This window comes from Tarenaya hassleriana, unplaced genomic scaffold (assembly GCF_000463585.1).
Source record: "Tarenaya hassleriana unplaced genomic scaffold, ASM46358v1 Cleome2, whole genome shotgun sequence".
Classification (NCBI taxonomy): domain Eukaryota; kingdom Viridiplantae; phylum Streptophyta; class Magnoliopsida; order Brassicales; family Cleomaceae; genus Tarenaya; species Tarenaya hassleriana.
In genome coordinates this window covers 7,386,560-7,403,813 of record NW_010965372.1, presented here as the reverse complement: position 1 = coordinate 7,403,813, position 17,254 = coordinate 7,386,560, and the positions used below count along the sequence as shown (strand labels likewise).

At 40.6% G+C, this 17,254-nt stretch overlaps 3 protein-coding genes, 2 non-coding genes and 1 pseudogene across 10 annotated transcripts; 3 read left to right on the top strand and 3 right to left on the bottom strand.

The window, feature by feature from the left end:
- The window catches only part of LOC104813348, a 1,491-nt pseudogene extending 182 nt beyond the window's left edge, over positions 1–1,309 (bottom strand).
- A 4,264-nt stretch (positions 1,310–5,573) lies between these two features.
- TRNAG-UCC lies at positions 5,574–5,645 on the top strand. Its single transcript has one exon. It is a non-coding gene; the product is annotated as a tRNA-Gly (tRNA).
- A 1,601-nt stretch (positions 5,646–7,246) lies between these two features.
- Positions 7,247–9,962, top strand: LOC104812882 (WD repeat-containing protein 53). Of its 2 annotated transcripts, none has more exons than XM_010540275.1 (10): positions 7,247–7,438; positions 7,625–7,721; positions 7,819–7,880; positions 7,999–8,061; positions 8,196–8,255; positions 8,457–8,513; positions 8,714–8,756; positions 8,902–8,979; positions 9,093–9,553; positions 9,642–9,962. In XM_010540275.1, exons 1-10 carry the CDS (start codon positions 7,343–7,345, stop codon positions 9,729–9,731), a joined length of 1,107 nt encoding a protein of 368 aa, XP_010538577.1. In that variant the 5' UTR covers positions 7,247–7,342; the 3' UTR covers positions 9,732–9,962. The 2 variants fall into 2 exon arrangements, with proteins under 2 accessions (XP_010538577.1, XP_010538578.1); XM_010540276.1 differs by having other exon boundaries at positions 7,347–7,438; positions 7,618–7,721.
- Positions 9,963–10,183: 221 nt separating this feature from the next.
- On the top strand, positions 10,184–14,758 carry LOC104812880 (cellulose synthase A catalytic subunit 8 [UDP-forming]). 2 transcript variants are annotated; one of them, XM_010540274.2, is made up of 13 exons: positions 10,184–10,545; positions 10,661–10,740; positions 10,840–10,891; positions 11,093–11,249; positions 11,340–11,606; positions 11,702–12,047; positions 12,141–12,278; positions 12,430–12,555; positions 12,649–12,861; positions 12,958–13,207; positions 13,309–13,508; positions 13,590–13,943; positions 14,018–14,758. In XM_010540274.2, the coding sequence occupies exons 1-13, from the start codon at positions 10,368–10,370 to the stop codon at positions 14,603–14,605; spliced, it is 2,949 nt and encodes a 982-aa protein (XP_010538576.1). In that variant the 5' UTR covers positions 10,184–10,367; the 3' UTR covers positions 14,606–14,758. The 2 variants fall into 2 exon arrangements, with proteins under 2 accessions (XP_010538576.1, XP_010538575.1); XM_010540273.1 differs by having other exon boundaries at positions 10,834–10,891.
- Positions 14,759–14,857: 99 nt separating this feature from the next.
- LOC104812879 (60S ribosomal protein L11-1-like) lies at positions 14,858–16,545 on the bottom strand. 4 transcript variants are annotated; one of them, XM_010540271.2, is made up of 6 exons: positions 16,444–16,545; positions 16,235–16,342; positions 15,932–15,974; positions 15,619–15,814; positions 15,338–15,428; positions 14,858–15,110 (listed from the first exon to the last, which is right to left on the bottom strand). In XM_010540271.2, the coding sequence occupies exons 1-6, from the start codon at positions 16,444–16,446 to the stop codon at positions 15,003–15,005; spliced, it is 549 nt and encodes a 182-aa protein (XP_010538573.1). In that variant the 5' UTR covers positions 16,447–16,545; the 3' UTR covers positions 14,858–15,002. The 4 variants fall into 4 exon arrangements, with proteins under 4 accessions (XP_010538573.1, XP_010538572.1, XP_019058003.1 ...); XM_010540270.1 differs by lacking the exon at positions 16,444–16,545 and having other exon boundaries at positions 16,235–16,348; XM_019202458.1 differs by lacking the exon at positions 16,444–16,545 and having other exon boundaries at positions 14,858–15,115; positions 15,343–15,428; positions 16,235–16,348.
- A 42-nt stretch (positions 16,546–16,587) lies between these two features.
- On the bottom strand, positions 16,588–16,660 carry TRNAE-CUC. The gene has a single exon. It is a non-coding gene; the product is annotated as a tRNA-Glu (tRNA).
- Positions 16,661–17,254: the final 594 nt, after the last annotated feature.

Genomic DNA, 17,254 nt, shown 5'->3' with positions numbered 1-17,254 from the left:
AGCAGAAATGGCCGGAGAGCAGTCCCCGCTCTGCCCTGGTGTCCACATTGGAGAACACTCTCTGTCCTTAAAAGCCTCTTTCTCGAACCACGGCTTACCAGAGACTAAGCTGAACGTCGGAGAGGAGGGACCGCTCTGCGGCGTCTGCATCCCCGAGGGCCATCCAGAGTCAGGGATGGTTTCTTGATAACAGGTAGGGGTTCGAGCCATCGGAGGTGATGGGGAGTTGGAGGAGAGGTTCTTGAGCCATGGAATCAGTGAGTTGGCATCACCAAACGGGTTGGGGCTCGGGAAAGATGAAGATGAAGGGCTCGGTTGATAGGAAGAGCAAGGGCTCGCAGATGTAGAGCCACCCATGATATCGATTCGATCCACGGGTTTGCATCCCTGCAAGGAGTGTGTATATATATATATGCGAGTATAAGATATTGACAACAACGAAACCTGACATTTTCCATTGGGATGGGGGAACCATGACCATGGAAGTATTCAAATGGATTATTCCCATCAAGTAGAAACTAAACATACATAGACTCAGGTCGGCATAGTCCTAATGCAAACCCCAAAACCATGCCCTCACTGGTTCCAATTGCATACCATGATCGAGAATCCCAATGGTAGGGATACTGAAAAAAGTAGGAAGAATGATTTCTATGGCATTTGGGTGGTCAAAGAGGCGATCCCGCAAGCATCATTAGGTATTATACCATTTGGCAAAAGTGTAATCATTTCGGACAATCACTAAAATATTCAGAGTGATCTTCCGTCGAAGGATCACCGGATCTTAAGCCTCACGCTTCTCAGTTCGCCGGAGCCGGTTGCGATCTGCCGACCACCATTGGAGCCGGTGACCGAAACAAAATCGCAACCGTCCGATTTCTTTTAGGGAAACAAAGACTCGAACGATCGTCAGATCTAGCTAGTAGCAGTTGAATCGATGATTGATGCGTGAACCGTGCAAGAAGATGAAATCCAAGGAGGGTTTTCCATTTTATCTTTTACCTTCCGGTAAGTCGTACCGTCTTCTTCGACGATCCAACCGGCTTCACTGCAGAGCGCTTTGAGGACTTCGTTGTTGTCGCAGTGTTTTGGGAGCCTGTATTTTCCGTACATCCGAAGTCCGGCGAAGATCTTCGCCGCGATCGCTCTCCTCCGCCGCTCCCGCCGCTTGTTGTTCTCCCTCTCCTTCCACGTCGGCGTCCTCGTCCCCGACATCATTTCCAGATCGCCGGATATTGAAAACGGCGTTGTTTTCAGGGTTTTCAGTTCATAGAGAAACGATTTCTCCGGTAAGAAGGTTTTGGCGGTATTTTTCTCCCCTTCCCTTCTCGTGGAAATTCTGCCCTTCGAGTCCCCGCTGGAATACATGAATAAAAGTAAGGACGGGAGTTGAAAAGACGAAAGTATTCTTGGAGTGTGTAGCAATCTACGAAAATGCCACTGTGACGCTTTATTTCCTGAAGTGATAACCCGTGTTTGAATGTGAGTATAAAACGATGCCGTTCCCGGACTAGAAGGAATTCCATTTTTTTCCCGTTCAAATGTTATTCGATTAATATATTCCTTAATTTAATTAGACGTTAATCATCGTTGCTTTAATGGTTTTATTCCTCGGTTTTACCGTCAAGTAGTAGGTCGTTTAATTAGATTATCTACGTAATGATGAAAATTTCAAATCGTGATTAATTTTCTGTATGTAAATTACGTACAGTTCTCGTTTTATAAACATAGTGATTAGGACAAATTAGTTTTTTTTCATTTTCTTATTTTTTTCAACACTAGATTTGTTTTAAGAATGAGATGTTCTGGATTAAATCCATTAATTGGTTGGTTAATTTAGCGCTCCAGGTTATCGTGGCATAGATAGATAGCGGGAGCGATGACAGGTAATACGTGGGACCCAGAAATGGTCGACGTCTAACCTAATCATGACCGTTAATCGGGTGGGTCACGTGACTGGGAGTGGCCATTTCGGTTATTAACCGAATAACCGAACCGAACCGAATAAGAACGGTTCGGTTCGGTTCGGTTATTTGCTTAATAACCGAACGGTTGAGAAAGTTGAATAACCGTTCGGGTTCGGTTCGGTTCGATTAATAACCGAATAACCGCGGTTAACCGAACGGTTATTGAGTTTTTTTTTAATATTTTAATTTTTATCCTCATTATTATTAGTATTATTTTTTATACTTCACTTTTAACCTTATATATTTCACCCAATAAACTATAAAATATAATGTTTTTAACTTTTATCCTAATTATTGAAGTTTTTAGTTTTTTTATAATTTTATTTTACATGATTAATCATTTTGTGCATTTATTTAAATAGATATTTTGAAATTTATGTAGGATTAATAAATTTTTTTTTAAAAATATATCATAACCGAACCGAACCGATCTAAAACCGAACCGAATAAACCGAAAAATATATCCGTTTGGTTATAAATTTATTATGCAAAAACCGAGCCGAACCGAACCGAAACCGAACTGAACCGAATCGATTAAATCTATATAACCGTCTGGGTATGATTTTTTTATAACCGAAATAACCGAACCCGAAATAACCGAACCGAAAACCGAACTGAAACCCGAAATGGCCACCCCTAGATGCGCCGAATCTACGAGTCACGACTCTTCGCTAATTATTATTTATTTATTAATTAAAAAACCCACTCAGACACATTTACAATGATGATTGGTCATACGCAATCGAATTTATAAAAGTCCTTTGTCGAAATGATAGCTAATATATTACAAAGTAATCGACGGTCCACGCTTTGTAATCTTCCGCCCAAGCCCCAATTACCGTTTTTTGCTTGGATTATTTTGGAATTTTTTTTTTATCTAGAATAACGTGATTTTTTTAAAGAAAATGGTTTACCGGAATTTTTTTTTAAAATAAAATAATAAATTCTGACTTCATCCACCGAAAGCTTTAATTTTAGGTGCTTTAATTTTAGATGTTGAATGATAAGTTGTTTTCGAAGTTTTTGGATTTCAAAAAGTGAAAAAACCGATAATCAAATTTTTTGAAATTTAATATTTCTAAAAACCCAGAAATCTACTTTACGAAAAAAATCAACTAAAAACTAAAAACTACCTTTTTTTAGATTTATCAACTTTCAGAATCTAAAAGCCAAAAACTAAAAACAAAAAACTAAAACTAAAAACCCAAAATAAAAACCAATACCATTCAAAACCGTAGTCTCTTTTGTTTTTTTACTCTACAATATTGTCGAATTTTATTATCCAAACGGAAATTTCCAGCATAATATTTATAAACTAATTTGCGGATGATATAATACATGTCTCATATATATATATATATAAGAAGTAAATGTACTAAAACGAATAATTTAACATATCATAATAAACTGGCTCACATGCAGACACAAGTTAAATGTATACATTATATAAATTAATGTATATATTTGGTGGAGGCCCTTGAAATTGACAGTTGGTCCGAAAAGAAAGTGGGAACTCCCGGTATAACATGCACATTCTAGATTAAAAAAAAAAAGACATAATTTTATAATTTTTTAAAATATATAATATCAAGAAATCAGGGCTGGTCTACTTCACCATCATGCACGTAGGAGTTTTGATATTTAACGAAAATATGTTTAGGAAATTAATCTTTTTGGTAAAATAGATCATAGAATCGGATCATACCGTACCGAAATTAATGCCATTGAAGATAAAGTAGATGATAAAATGCCAACACAGTTTCTGTTGTATTAAATTGTAATTTAATTTCTACGCGAAAGGAACGAAAAGAAAAAACCAGTTCCAAAGTGGTTTGCGTTCAGAATCTCCAGAAAGTGATCTGTTCGCGTCTTCTCGTTCTTGGTTCCACGAACTTTGTCTGTCTGTCTGTTCGTTATTTGGTGAGGGCTTAATCATCGAACATATCAAATAAAGCCTGTTCCGGTTATATCAAATACAAATCATCGGTGCTTTGAATTGTTGATTAAGTACCAAACCTCGCTCCCTGGGTTCGAACAAGAGGGTTTTGCTCACCGTCCGTGTTTTCTCGCTCCTTCCGCTGTCGAGATCTCGGCCCGCGGCCTCGTGCGGTAGGCACATCGGCTGCGGGTAAGATCAATTGTTCCTCGGATCTTTCTCGACCTCGCATCTCATCTCTATAGTCACTAAATATTCTAAAGGTTCAAATAAACTATGGAAAAAATAACCCACCAGATCGTGAGCGAGTGGTCAAGCTTGGAGTAGGAGGTAACTCCAGCTTGAGGTTAAGTGTTCGATTCTTGGCTGGTGGGAAGGGAGGTAATTTCTGGGTTTAAATGATCCATATACAAAGGCTGCTACCGGACCGAAGGTTTACCTAGTCAGCACACTTAGGGGTGGCCATTTCGGTTATTAACCGAATAACCGAGCCGAATAAGACATAACCGTATTCGAACCGAACCCGACATCAAAACCGAACAGTTATGATTTACTTAAACCCGAAAAACCGAAACCGAAACCGAACCGAACCGAATAAAAAATAACCGAAAAAACCGAGAGAATAACCGATATTTTCTTTGAAAAATTGAACTTTTTACCAAAACCGAACCGAATCCGAACCGAAAAATAACCGAACCGAACCGAACCGGAATTTATATAAAAACCGAATGGTTATAGTTTTTCTATAACCGAACCCGAATATAACCAAACCGAACCCAAACCGAAACCCGAATTGGTCACCCCTAAGCACACTCTCGAATGATAGCAGATAGGGTCCTCCGTTATAAAAAAAAACTATGGAAAAAAATAATAGTTTACCGAAAAAAACTACGGAAAATAGACTTTTTATTCAAAAACTGGTTTTTTATTTTTATAATTAATTTATATTAAGATTTTATATATTTTTTAAAATCTTAGAAAACCTCCCAAAATTGCCAAGGGAAAAAAAAACTTGTGGGCATTCGATTGTCAAATTCTGAAACAATGATTGATAAAAAAAATACCAGTTATTTGTCCGTGTTATATTAGTGTCACGTCTCTTTGGTGAGGTACATTGGTACATGCAACATTAAAGATATAAACAAACCACATCCTACAAAATTTTCAGACTTCCCTTCTCTGTCAGCAGTGGGACCATACACATAGATACACACACAGAGATACGCGCACGCACACACACACGTATATGAATATGAATATATCTGTATCAAAAGACGCGTAAGGAAAACATTAGATGGTCCAATAGATACGGGATAAAAGGGCATGATTCGGTATATCACGTCACCTTAGGGTTTGTTGTAATCCTTTGGGTATATATATGTATTATGTAGTTTCATGCTTAGATGAATTGATAGAGATATTTGTTTTAAAGCATCAAATATGATACCCTTGTTTGGACCAAACGCATGGGGATAGAACTTTTTAACTGTAGGTTGGGAGGCAACAACACCGGGGGAAATTGTGCATTGGTTAGACGAACTACATCTCATTATTTTCTCTGTAAATTGGACTTTTTTTTCAACGCTCCAATTGCAAATATATTTTATAAAATATTTAATTTTGAAAATAATGTTAATTATGTTATAATAAAAATTTTATAAAACTCGTAAGCGTCTGTAGTCCAACGGTTAGGATAATTGCCTTCCAAGCAATAGACCCGGGTTCGACTCCCGGCAGACGCATATGTTGTTGCTTTTTGCTTGGTCATGTCACTTTTTAAATGGGCTATTAATATCGGCCCTATGGGCCTGCACCAGTTTTCCTTTTTGCTCTAGTCTCTGTTCCTTTGTTCCAGTTTTGATTGAACAGCAGACATTCAATGAAAGAAGTGATGCTAGCATGCAGATCTATCTATAGCAGCTGTTCTTGAACTGCAAGGTCGATACTTTGGTAGAGTTTTGAAAAACGGTGCATGTATATGTTTGTTAATGGACTGCCGCCATCTCCGATATAAGGTATACTTGTAGTGTTACTTACATAAGGAAGACATTGGCCACTTGATGTTCTTGACTGTGAAACCGAGAAATTTACTAACATAAGAACAGATCAAGATGATTGTAGAGATACATATGTATGCACAATGTACGTCATGGCACATCAGAATCTACCCCTAAAGATGCTCGTAGGCAGCAAGAAAGATGGTACCTTCTGACCCGACGAGTTTCCGCAAGATCCTGCAACTTCCGAATCATTTCTCGATCGGTGAAAATCTTGCCTTGGGACGTAAGAAAGGCGGTCCTTTGGAACGGGGGAGACCAGATCGCGCTCTGCCCGCGATCGAAATCGAATTCAGACACGTCCAAGAACTTGCTCAGAAGTCTGTCTGAGACTGTCTTCGGCACATGCTGAACCACGACTGGTGACAATGGCGGCGAACACGATGAAGATGGAGATGGAGATTCAGACATTATTAAAAAGATGAAAAGAAAAAAGAAAAAGGTATATGGAATTTTGTTTGGAGGGGTCCAAATAAAGGGGGAAAAAAAGTTTTTTTGATGTGGAATTTAAAGGTGATGACAAAATTCTATGGATTTCATTTCGTGTCAAATAATGGAGGATGAGTGGGGAGGAGCATCGCATCTCCAAAGGCTTTGTTGCCTTCTTCTTGTTATTGAATATGGAAATTGTAATATTAGAATATATACACACACAGATATATATATATATATATATATATATATATGCATTATAGTTTCTGGTATATTAAATGATAACCATGATTGCACTTTTTGGGGGTACACATTATTGAGATCCTTGTGTATATTTTTTTTTACACATTATGATTCCAACGTAAACGAACAAAAAAGTATAAATCGTATCTCCATTTATTATATAATAATAACTATAATAATAATATTGTCGGTGTCCCTTTGACATTTGCACAATGATGCACTACAGATAAGATAATCCATACAAACGGCAACATTTTTAATTTTTTTTTGCCAGAAATATACACAGTACACCTATATATGTTGCTATACGTATATGTTTGGGGAAATATACAAGTGAAAATGCATATAATAGGTGTATGTATTTATGTGAAATGTACATGCCAAAGTTTAGAAATATATGGGCTGTCCTAAACTATATGGGCTTTACGAAGAAGAAACACTATATGGGCCACAGAAGTTATATCTGGTCCATTGGGTTAGGCCTCTAGTGTTGCAATGCAACATTTTTCAATGTGACCCTCTGGATGAAACAGAGTCTCTCCTGAACAGAATTTAATTCAACTAATATAAAAATTTCTTTTTTACAGTTACGGATACTGCAAATATGTCTTTAGAGGGCTTTTAGATTTATCACATGTATGAATTTCGCCGACTGCATACTTCGGAAGCGTCCGAAACCCTAGCCGGAAAAGCTCGCGTTGACGGCCATGGCGGAGCCAAGGAAGCTGAGAGGCCACAAAGCTACTGCTACTTGTTGCATAGCTTCTCGTGACCGCCCCGGGCTCGTCGTCACCTCCGGCGAGGTGTCTCTATCTCACACACACATTTCGGTTATCTTTTGGTTTCTGAACGCCACAGATTCGAAGAATTAGGATTTATTAGTAGAAATTTAGTATACGAACACCGACCAGAAGAAGGGTTTTGAAGTATATTGTCTTCTTGTTCCATTCTTATTTTTTTTCTTCTTTTAACGATTTGGAAGATGGTAGGATGGCTGCGTTTGTTGGTTCGATTTGCGATGCAAAGACGTGCAATTCATCATGGATGTTGGGACAGAACCAGTTTCATCTCTTTGTTTCAAGACAGGTTTTGGTCTCTTGTCCCTCAGTTTACGCAGTTGCATTTGGCAGATACACTTGAATAATTTGAAAACAAATTAATCCACGATATTTGTTTGATTCAGGAAACGAGAATGTTCTGTATGTTTCTTCTGGAAATGAGATCAAGTGTTTCGATGTTCAAGCGGTATAATCCATCCGCAATTACTAGAAATTGCTTGTTGCAATTGTATCTTATGTCCGGATTAGGCATGGTTTATGTATATAGATGTCTTTTTGTGAAGCGTCCCTCTCTCATTTCACAGATGGATGCTGCTTCATGGAAGCCATTGGAATGTTACAGTTACAACAAAGATGAAATAAACCAGGTACCTTCTTTTATCGAATCCTCAATTTTTCAACTCTCTGAAAATTTTCCGATTTTTCAACTTTCTGGTATTGAACCCTTTCGAGAGGAACAATTTTTTTTTTCTCTAGTCACACTTGCTTCTTGATTGATCAGGTCGTTTGCAACGGGAAATCATCGTTTGTTGCATCAGCAGATGATGCTGGTGATGTTAAGGTATCTCATCTTTGTTCCTTAATAGAGCCGATTTGGATATTTGGAGGCGTGACTGTTTTGGCATTCTCTTGTGAAATTGTCCTTTTGCTGCTAAGATGCGTTTTACATGACTTTAAAGATTACGTATATTTCAGACAAGATTTAGTCTTTATTTCCAATTAAATCACTGGTGGCTGAGGAACTAATAATATTCACAAACAGATCATCGACGTTGGTCAGAAATGCCTGTATAAAACCCTCAGAGCTGGTCATACAAGTGTATCCTCCCCTCCCTGCTTATGTCTTAATGCGTGCCTAATATTATTTTTTTTGGTTCATTGGAAAGTCAAGTCATATCCTCCTTTCTCTAATCATGGAAGATAGTGATTCTACTTGTATTTGATACTTTGTTCTAACTTGATGCTTTCGGGAACTCTGCAAACTACAAATTTCGGTTTTGCCTTAATGCCATGTTTAAGATATGCAGTACTGTGCAATTTATCCCCTGGAGACCATGGGAAGGTAATTGGTGTGTAGTTATGCTTCCTCTGTTCACAGAAAAACGCCGTTACCTAAATGATATCGCACAATCCGCCACCAGCTCTTTTCCGCCGAGCAGAAGACTTTGCATCCTCGGTAGTATTCTAAACTTGTTTGATTTTTACAGTTATAACCGGAGGGCTTGACTCAAAACTTGTTATGTGGGATTTCTCGAAAGGTCGGCCTCAAAAGATTGTGGATTTTGGTGAGCATTTTGCTTCTATAACTGTCATAAGCTTAACTCAATCCGTTTACATATATCTTTTCCTTATCAATCCCCTGAATGATATGTTTTGGCTGCCATTTTTGACACCTCAGGCTCCGATACACATTCAGGACAGTGTCTAAACCCTGCATTTGTCCACTCAGTAGCGATCCCGGAGGTCGATATGCTCGATAAACTCGACAAAATATGTGTGGTGGCTAGGGGTGATGGTGTTGTAGACTTGATCAATATCGAGTCAGAACTTAATGATATCAAATCAAAGGCTTCTTCTTCCACCCGTCCCCGGAAAGGAGCTGCATCGACATCAAAAAGAAATTCAGAGTCTTCAAATCAGAATGGGAAGAGAAGGGTTCATCTCGATTACTCTGTAGGTGGACACAGTGCTGCAGTTTCCTGCGTGGCGTTTTCCCTGTTCCGAGAAAAGGGCAGATTCGTAATCTCAGGCGGCAACGATAAGACAGTTAAGGTTTGGGATTGCTTTAAATGTCTTGATTCAGACCGAGCCGGGAAGAACAGTGAACTCCTCCACCTGAACATCAACTTGAGAAAGAAGGTAAAAAGCTTCCATTGTTCATTCAGACAAATATATCGTTTGATATGTTTGTCTGTCGATCTGTGACATTTTTCTAACCTTTAAACAGGTGAATTGGCTCTGCACTACTCCGTCTGATTCCGAGAACCTCGTTGTATGCGATACGACTAGAGTGGTTAAGGTTTATTCAGTCTCTTAAGATACGGAAACCTGGGAAAATATGCTGTCTTTTTCCATGTAGAATCTGGAATTGGACGTTTTAAGTGTTACTTCAAAGGAAAGTTTAGTTTTTTTATTCCTTTGTACTCAACATGGGGGAGAATACCGGTTAGTCATTTTGGTTTAGTCTAATTTCCGGTTATTTCTCCCTCTAATCATCGGTTTATTGTATCCTTTGAAACTGAAAAATGTCATTTCGGTTTGGTCTGAATCTCTCAATTCGATCAGAAGCGATGATAAAAGTGGGATGCTATTTTTTTATTTTTTTTTTCACGAAAATGTCCAAAAAAAAGTTGATGGTGACTTGGCACAGGGGCGATGCTTAGGAAGCAAGCAAAATAGAGATGTGCGCGACCCAACTGAAACTTTCCTTTACTTTCCCGCAAAAAAAAAATGTTAATTTTCTCGCCAACCAAACAGAATTCACAGTCAGCTTTCCCCAGGCCGGAGACAGAAACTTCCCAACTTCCGATCTCCACCAACCACCAAACCCTCGGACGCCTCTATTTCCCCTCTTACAAAACCTCCATGGCAGAACAGCTTCGTAACCCCGCCACATCTCAAACCCCGATAAGGGATTTTTCTACCGTTCCTGCGCCGAATCAGCGAGAAAAAGATGATGCAGTCGGGGGCTCCGATCTGCAGCACGTGCGGCGAGCAGATAGGTTTGAGAGCTAATGGCGACTTGTTCATGGCGTGCCACGAGTGTAATTTCCCGATCTGCAGGGCCTGTCTCGAGTACGAGATCAAGGAAGAACGGCGAATCTGCTTGCGATGCGGAAATCCATATGACGGTAAAATCTTCTCTAACTCTGCTCGTTTGAAATTTTCTTAATTTCAAAATAAAATTCGGGGAAGAAGAACAAGTAGCTTAGCATAATTTGATAGTAATGGCTTCGGCATTCTCAGAGAACTTGCTGGATGAAGCTGAAACAAAGACGTCGGGGAACGGATCCGCCATAGCCACTCACCTTGAAAACACTCCTCGGGTATGGTTCAGTCATTACATCCACGACCAGTATTCTCTCTCTCCCTTTGATAATGCTACAAGTGGGTCTAAACTTGATTGAGGATTTCTCCAGTTTCAGGATTCTGGAATTCATGCAAGGCATGTAAGCACAGTCTCCACAGTTGACAGTGGTAAGAACCCGATTCTCTGCTTCATTTTCTCGGGTAATCTGTGAAACACAACCATTTTTTTGTCACTGAGACCAGTAGATAGATGCCAAATATAGAAGGTTAGATGCCGAATACATGTGAAGACGTTCTGCTTGCGCAAAAGTTTTTGCTGTAAGAGTTTGAGATTGTGCTGACTCGGGGTTGTATTGTATGTATGTGAAGAATTGAACGATGAATACGGGAACCCTATATGGAAGAACAGAGTCGAGAGCTGGAAAGACAAGAAGGAGAAGAAGAGCAAGAAGAAAAAGGATGAAATGCCAAAGGCTGATGAAGACGAGGCCCGGATTCCGCCCCAACAACACATGGAAGATATGCCGTATGTTCATCGAGATACACTCATCATAAATCCGGAAGTTTTTGTATAGCCAAAAACCCCTAATCCGGCGATCTTGGTTTCTGTTTTCAGGAATGCAGAGGTCACAGAGCCTCTTTCGGTTGTGATTCCGATCGAAAGGACGAAGATTACGTCGTACAGGATTATCATCGTTGTCCGATTGATCATCCTGGCTTTGTTCTTCCACTATCGTCTCACAAATCCTGTCAACAGCGCTTTCGGGCTATGGATAACGTCTGTGATATGCGAAATCTGGTTTGCTTTCTCTTGGGTATTGGATCAGTTTCCTAAATGGTATCCGATCAACAGGGAAACATATGTAAACCGCTTATCTGCAAGGTAGAAATCTTTCAGACAATTATTGCTTATTACATGTTGATTCGAAACCCGGGTTATTCAGACAAGTTTTGTTGGATCATATGCCGCTTGTTCAGGTACGAAAGACCGGGCGAGCCCCCAGAGCTAGCAGCTGTAGACTTCTTTGTTAGTACAGTGGACCCATTGAAGGAGCCTCCATTGATCACATCAAACACAGTGCTCTCCATCCTGGCATTGGACTATCCGGTGGACAAAGTCTCCTGCTATGTATCTGATGATGGTGCCGCCATGCTTTCATTCGAGTCACTGGTCGAAACAGCCGATTTCGCCAGGAAATGGGTACCCTTTTGCAAGAAATTCGCGATTGAGCCTCGAGCGCCCGAGTTTTACTTCTCACAGAAGATCGATTACTTAAAGGACAAAGTCCAGCCATCATTTGTTAAAGAACGTAGAGCCATGAAAGTAAGCAGGCTTGAGAGCTCATAAGCTGTTGAAATTTCCGAGATATCGAGTGTATCTTTGTCTGATTCATTCGTTCTCTCCTATGTGTTCCAGAGAGATTACGAAGAGTTCAAGATCAGAATAAACGCTTTAGTTGCAAAGGCTCAGAAAACACCTGAAGAAGGATGGACCATGCAAGATGGAACGCCGTGGCCAGGAAACAATACCCGTGATCACCCCGGGATGATTCAGGTCTGCCCATCAATTTTGAGAAAAAAATCTGCCGAGTTAGGGAAATGAACTCATTTTCCTTCATCTATGATCTTCTTCCGTTCAAAAACATCTCAGAAGAGATTTGTTGCGCTTTTATGGTAGCTCGTATGAATCTTTGTTCTTGTTATAGGTTTTCCTCGGGCATAGTGGGGCACGTGACATCGAAGGAAATGAACTTCCGCGGCTTGTATACGTCTCGAGAGAGAAGAGACCGGGCTATCAACATCACAAGAAGGCTGGGGCAGAGAATGCTTTGGTCTGTGCAAAAATCTTCACGACTGTTTAAATCGTTTTTCTCTTAACATATAACACAAACCCGATTACTTTTTCTTTGTTCTTGTAATTGTAGGTGAGGGTATCTGCTGTTCTTACGAATGCTCCGTTCATCCTTAACCTCGACTGTGATCACTACGTCAACAACAGCAAGGCTGCACGTGAAGCAATGTGCTTTCTGATGGATCCAGTTGTCGGTCAGGATGTCTGCTATGTCCAGTTCCCTCAGAGGTTTGATGGAATTGACAAAAGCGATCGATATGCCAACCGTAACATAGTTTTCTTCGATGTAATTATCTCTACAGATCAAAATCCCGTTCTTGATTCGGTAACCACAGATGAAAAACGGTTTTCGGTTTTACGAATTCTTCGAATTTGATTTCAGGTTAACATGAAGGGGCTCGATGGGATTCAAGGGCCGATGTATGTGGGGACAGGTTGTGTCTTCAGAAGACAGGCACTTTATGGTTACAGTCCTCCATCTAAGCCGAGAAGTTTACCAGAATCTTCCTCGTCTTGCTCATGGTGTTGCTGCCCGGCCAAGAAGAAACCGACCAAAGATCTTTCCGAAGTTTACAGAGATGCGAAGCGAGAAGAACTTGATGCAGCCATCTTTAACCTCAGAGACCTCGACAGTGAGTTGCTCTTCGTTCTCTTTTTCCAGCTTTACGCTAATATATATAGTTGTACAGGATTCCGGACACTAAGTGATACTTTCTCGGATGTCTGATTCCAGATTACGATGAGTACGAGAGGTCGATGTTGATATCTCAGACAAGCTTCGAGAAAACATTCGGTCTGTCTTCGGTTTTCATCGAGTCTACTCTGATGGAGAATGGAGGTGTCCCTGAATCCGTAAACCCATCGACACTCATCAAAGAGGCGATTCATGTCATTAGCTGTGGATACGAAGAGAAGACCGAGTGGGGAAAAGAAGTGAGTTTCCCCGAATCTACTCTTTCTTTAGCTTATACTGAAAGGGTACTCATCTGAAATTCATATGATCTCTGTTTCCAGATCGGTTGGATATACGGATCAGTCACAGAGGACATCTTGACGGGTTTCAAGATGCATTGTCGGGGATGGAGGTCTATATACTGTATGCCACTAAGGCCGGCTTTCAAAGGGTCTGCCCCGATCAATCTCTCCGATAGGCTTCATCAAGTTCTCCGGTGGGCACTTGGTTCCGTGGAGATTTTCCTTAGCAGACACTGTCCACTCTGGTATGGATGTGGAGGAGGCCGCCTCAAATGGCTCCAGAGACTGGCTTACATCAATACCATTGTCTATCCCTTCACCTCTCTCCCCCTCATTGCTTACTGCTCCTTACCTGCCATTTGCCTTCTCACCGGAAAATTCATCATCCCCACTGTAAGTTTCCAGTCACTGATACCGTATATTCTTTCATCCGAGCACTCCATTGATCTGGGAAGTGTTCTATACAGCTGTCGAACCTGGCAAGCATGCTCTTCCTCGGCCTTTTCCTCTCCATCATCATCACGAGCGTTCTGGAGTTGCGATGGAGTGGCGTAAGCATCGAAGATTTGTGGAGAAACGAGCAATTCTGGGTCATCGGAGGCGTCTCGGCCCATCTCTTTGCCGTCTTCCAAGGTCTTCTCAAGATGCTGGCCGGTTTCGACACCAATTTCACCGTCACGGCCAAAGCAGCCGACGACTTGGAGTTTGGGGAACTCTACATCGTGAAATGGACGACACTCTTGATTCCTCCGACCACGCTTTTGATCGTGAACATGGTCGGAGTTGTGGCCGGATTCTCTGACGCTCTGAACAAAGGGTACGAGGCATGGGGACCGTTGTTCGGGAAAGTGTTCTTTGCGTTCTGGGTGATTCTCCATCTCTATCCATTCCTCAAAGGTTTGATGGGGAGACAGAACAGAACTCCGACCATTGTCGTGTTATGGTCTGTTCTGCTTGCTTCTGTGTTTTCCCTTGTCTGGGTTCGGATCAATCCCTTCGTTGCCAGACCAGATTCCGCCACAATCGCTCAGAACTGCATTGCCATCGATTGCTAAATCAAGAATTCGGATTCAGCGATTTGCCACTGCACGGATGGATCTCTGATCAAGCTTTTCACACGTTTGCTGTCGTATTTAGAAACGTATACTTGAAGATGTTTTGAAGGATTTGAGATTCGAGAATTGATATTTCCTCTTTTCATGTGGAGATTCCATGTGGGCTTCAGAGTAATTTTTCACTTGATTTGATCTTGAAACCAAAGCTTTCCCCTTTACAAAGTGAAGTCTACTTCCTAGGGTTTCAATAAATCCAGAAAGTTGGTTCTTTTTTCAAAAACTTGAGATTCAGCCAACTGATGTTACAAAAAGTAAAACAGAGCTTTCTAAAATCCAGATTCAGTAAAAAGTAAAACAGGCAACAGCTAGAAGAGCAAAATGAAAAAGGAAACCGAGTTTAACCAGTGATGTTCTGAGACTTGTTGAGGATAACACCTTCATACTTGACTTGGAACCATTTCATGGCATCCTCCTTTGTCACTCTGTGCTGGATTCCCACACGAGCCTTGCCTCTCCGGCGACGGGCCACACGGTATCCTGGACGTTCCAGAACCACGTAGAAATCCATACCGTAGATTCCGGTTGAGGGATCATACCTTGACAGAAACGAAAAAAATTGATCAGTATCTAGACATTTCCATACAATAGAAATTTGTTCAGCATCTAGATATCTTTCCATCAAGAAATTCAGCACCAGAACCCATTTCACAGTAATCAGATTCCCACACGAGCCTTGCATCTCCGGCGACGGGCCACACGGTATCCTGGACGTTCCAGAACCACGTAGAAATCCATACCGTAGATTCCGGTTGAGGGATCATACCTTGACAGAAACGAAAAAAATTGATCAGTATCTAGACATTTCCATACAATAGAAATTTGTTCAGCATCTAGATATCTTTCCATCAAGAAATTCAGCACCAGAACCCATTTCACAGTAATCATCAATGCCACAACATCAACCAGCCATTCTCTTTATCTGAAATCCAACCACTACGTTAAAAAAAACTTACTTGATCCCGAGATCAATATGTTCCTGGATACCGAACCCGAAGCAGCCAGTGTCACTGAAGTTCCTCCTCAGCAACTCGTACTCCTTCACTTTCAAGCCACTCTCAAGGAGCTGCATCGCCTTCTCACCCCTCACAGTCACATAGCACGCAATCTTCTCATTACGCCTTATACCGAATGATCTCACAGTGTACCTCGCTGTTTCAGACAAGGATAATATATGTATCACCACCCAGATAACAATGGCAGCAAAATAACACCAACCTAATCATGAATCCGAGTAAAGAATAATAATCATGGTGAGCGTCCACTTACCCTTGGAGAAGACTGGGGTTTGACCACTGAGTTGCTCCAGGACCTACAACGACCAGAAACAGGGACTTTAGATCGTGTGAGCAAGTGGGTAAACAGAAAGCTGTACTCTTTTTTCTCATTATCTGCAATTTTCTCGAGAGACAAACAAATCTACGCGGTAATAGGAACTGCTAAGAGATTAAGGGAAACATAGTCTACAGTCCGTGCGTTTAGAGGTATATATAACTAATGGGAAAAGTAACGAATTTTTTTTCTATGTTCTCTGATTTCCGAGTCAGTGATTTTCTCGGGAAACAAACGGACCTTGGCGGCACGGGTGAGACGATCTCCACTCTCACCGACGGAGATGTTGAGGACGAGCTTCTGAACCTTAATGTCCCTCATGGGGTTTGAGAGCTTCTTCTCCGACGCCTGCATCACCGGAAAACAAAAACAATAATGAAAAAAGAAATCAACAATGGAAGGATCTAACGGAAGAAGAATGAGAAGAATGAGAAGAACGAGAAAGATACCATCTCTAAAGATCGATACGAGAAGGGACGATGGGAAGAAAAGTGAGAAATATAAGAGAGGGGAAGCTAGGGTTTTTTCTAACGAATGCCAAATGACGGAAATGTCCTCGATGGGTACGGACGGCAAAAGGCAAAAAGGGATTGTTCCGTTGCCGGGACTTGAACCCGGGTCTCTCGGGTGAGAGCCGAGTATCCTAACCACCTAGACTACAACGGATTTTGGCTATGTATAATATATATATTTGGAAAACAAAAATCACCGATTCATTCTTGCGTTTCGACAGCTTGGGGTGTTTTTTGTGCATCCGTATATTTACCTCATATGACCTTTACATTATGGATCTTGATATAAATGTTAAACCATTGTGGTTTAGTGGTAAATTTCCCTTTTTCTTGAGGGCAGAGTCATATGATGTAGTGAAAAAAATAATGTTTCCATGATGAGGAGAGACATCACCTACACAAGGGCCTCATCTACTAATGCATTGTACTACAGTCCACTCGTCATTTATGGAGACATTTCTCTAATAGTAGCAGTAGAAAAAAACATAAACTTGAATCTTGAAAGACAATCTTTACGCACAATAAGACACACGTTCTTGAGAATGTTGTCTTTCACAAACAGAGTCAAAAGTCATAAACAACAACATTCAAGACCTTATGAATCACCACCACTCTCTGGCCCTCCTCTTCCTCTTCCTCTTCTCCACCCTAACTTACTATATATATATATATATATATATATATATATATATGTATATATATATATATATGTTATATATATATATATATATATATATATATTTTATAT

Bases quoted from the DNA above. Each gene is read 5' to 3' on its own strand.
- LOC104812882 (XM_010540275.1), top strand. From the start codon at position 7,343: ATGGCGGAGCCAAGGAAGCTGAGAGGCCACAAAGCTACTGCTACTTGT. The intron at 8,256-8,456 runs GTATCTCATCTT...ATTCACAAACAG, and splicing joins ATGATGCTGGTGATGTTAAG to ATCATCGACGTTGGTCAGAA. The intron at 9,554-9,641 runs GTAAAAAGCTTC...ACCTTTAAACAG, and splicing joins ACATCAACTTGAGAAAGAAG to GTGAATTGGCTCTGCACTAC.
- LOC104812880 (XM_010540273.1), top strand. From the start codon at position 10,368: ATGATGCAGTCGGGGGCTCCGATCTGCAGCACGTGCGGCGAGCAGATA. The intron at 12,556-12,648 runs GTCTGTGCAAAA...TTGTAATTGTAG, and splicing joins CTGGGGCAGAGAATGCTTTG to GTGAGGGTATCTGCTGTTCT. The intron at 13,944-14,017 runs GTAAGTTTCCAG...TGTTCTATACAG, and splicing joins GAAAATTCATCATCCCCACT to CTGTCGAACCTGGCAAGCAT.
- LOC104812879 (XM_010540270.1), bottom strand. From the start codon at position 16,348: ATGCAGGCGTCGGAGAAGAAGCTCTCAAACCCCATGAGGGACATTAAG. The intron at 15,815-15,931 runs GTAAGTGGACGC...TGTCTGAAACAG, and splicing joins AACCCCAGTCTTCTCCAAGG to CGAGGTACACTGTGAGATCA. The intron at 15,111-15,337 runs GCTCGTGTGGGA...CGGAGAGGCAAG, and splicing joins CCCGTCGCCGGAGATGCAAG to GCTCGTGTGGGAATCCAGCA.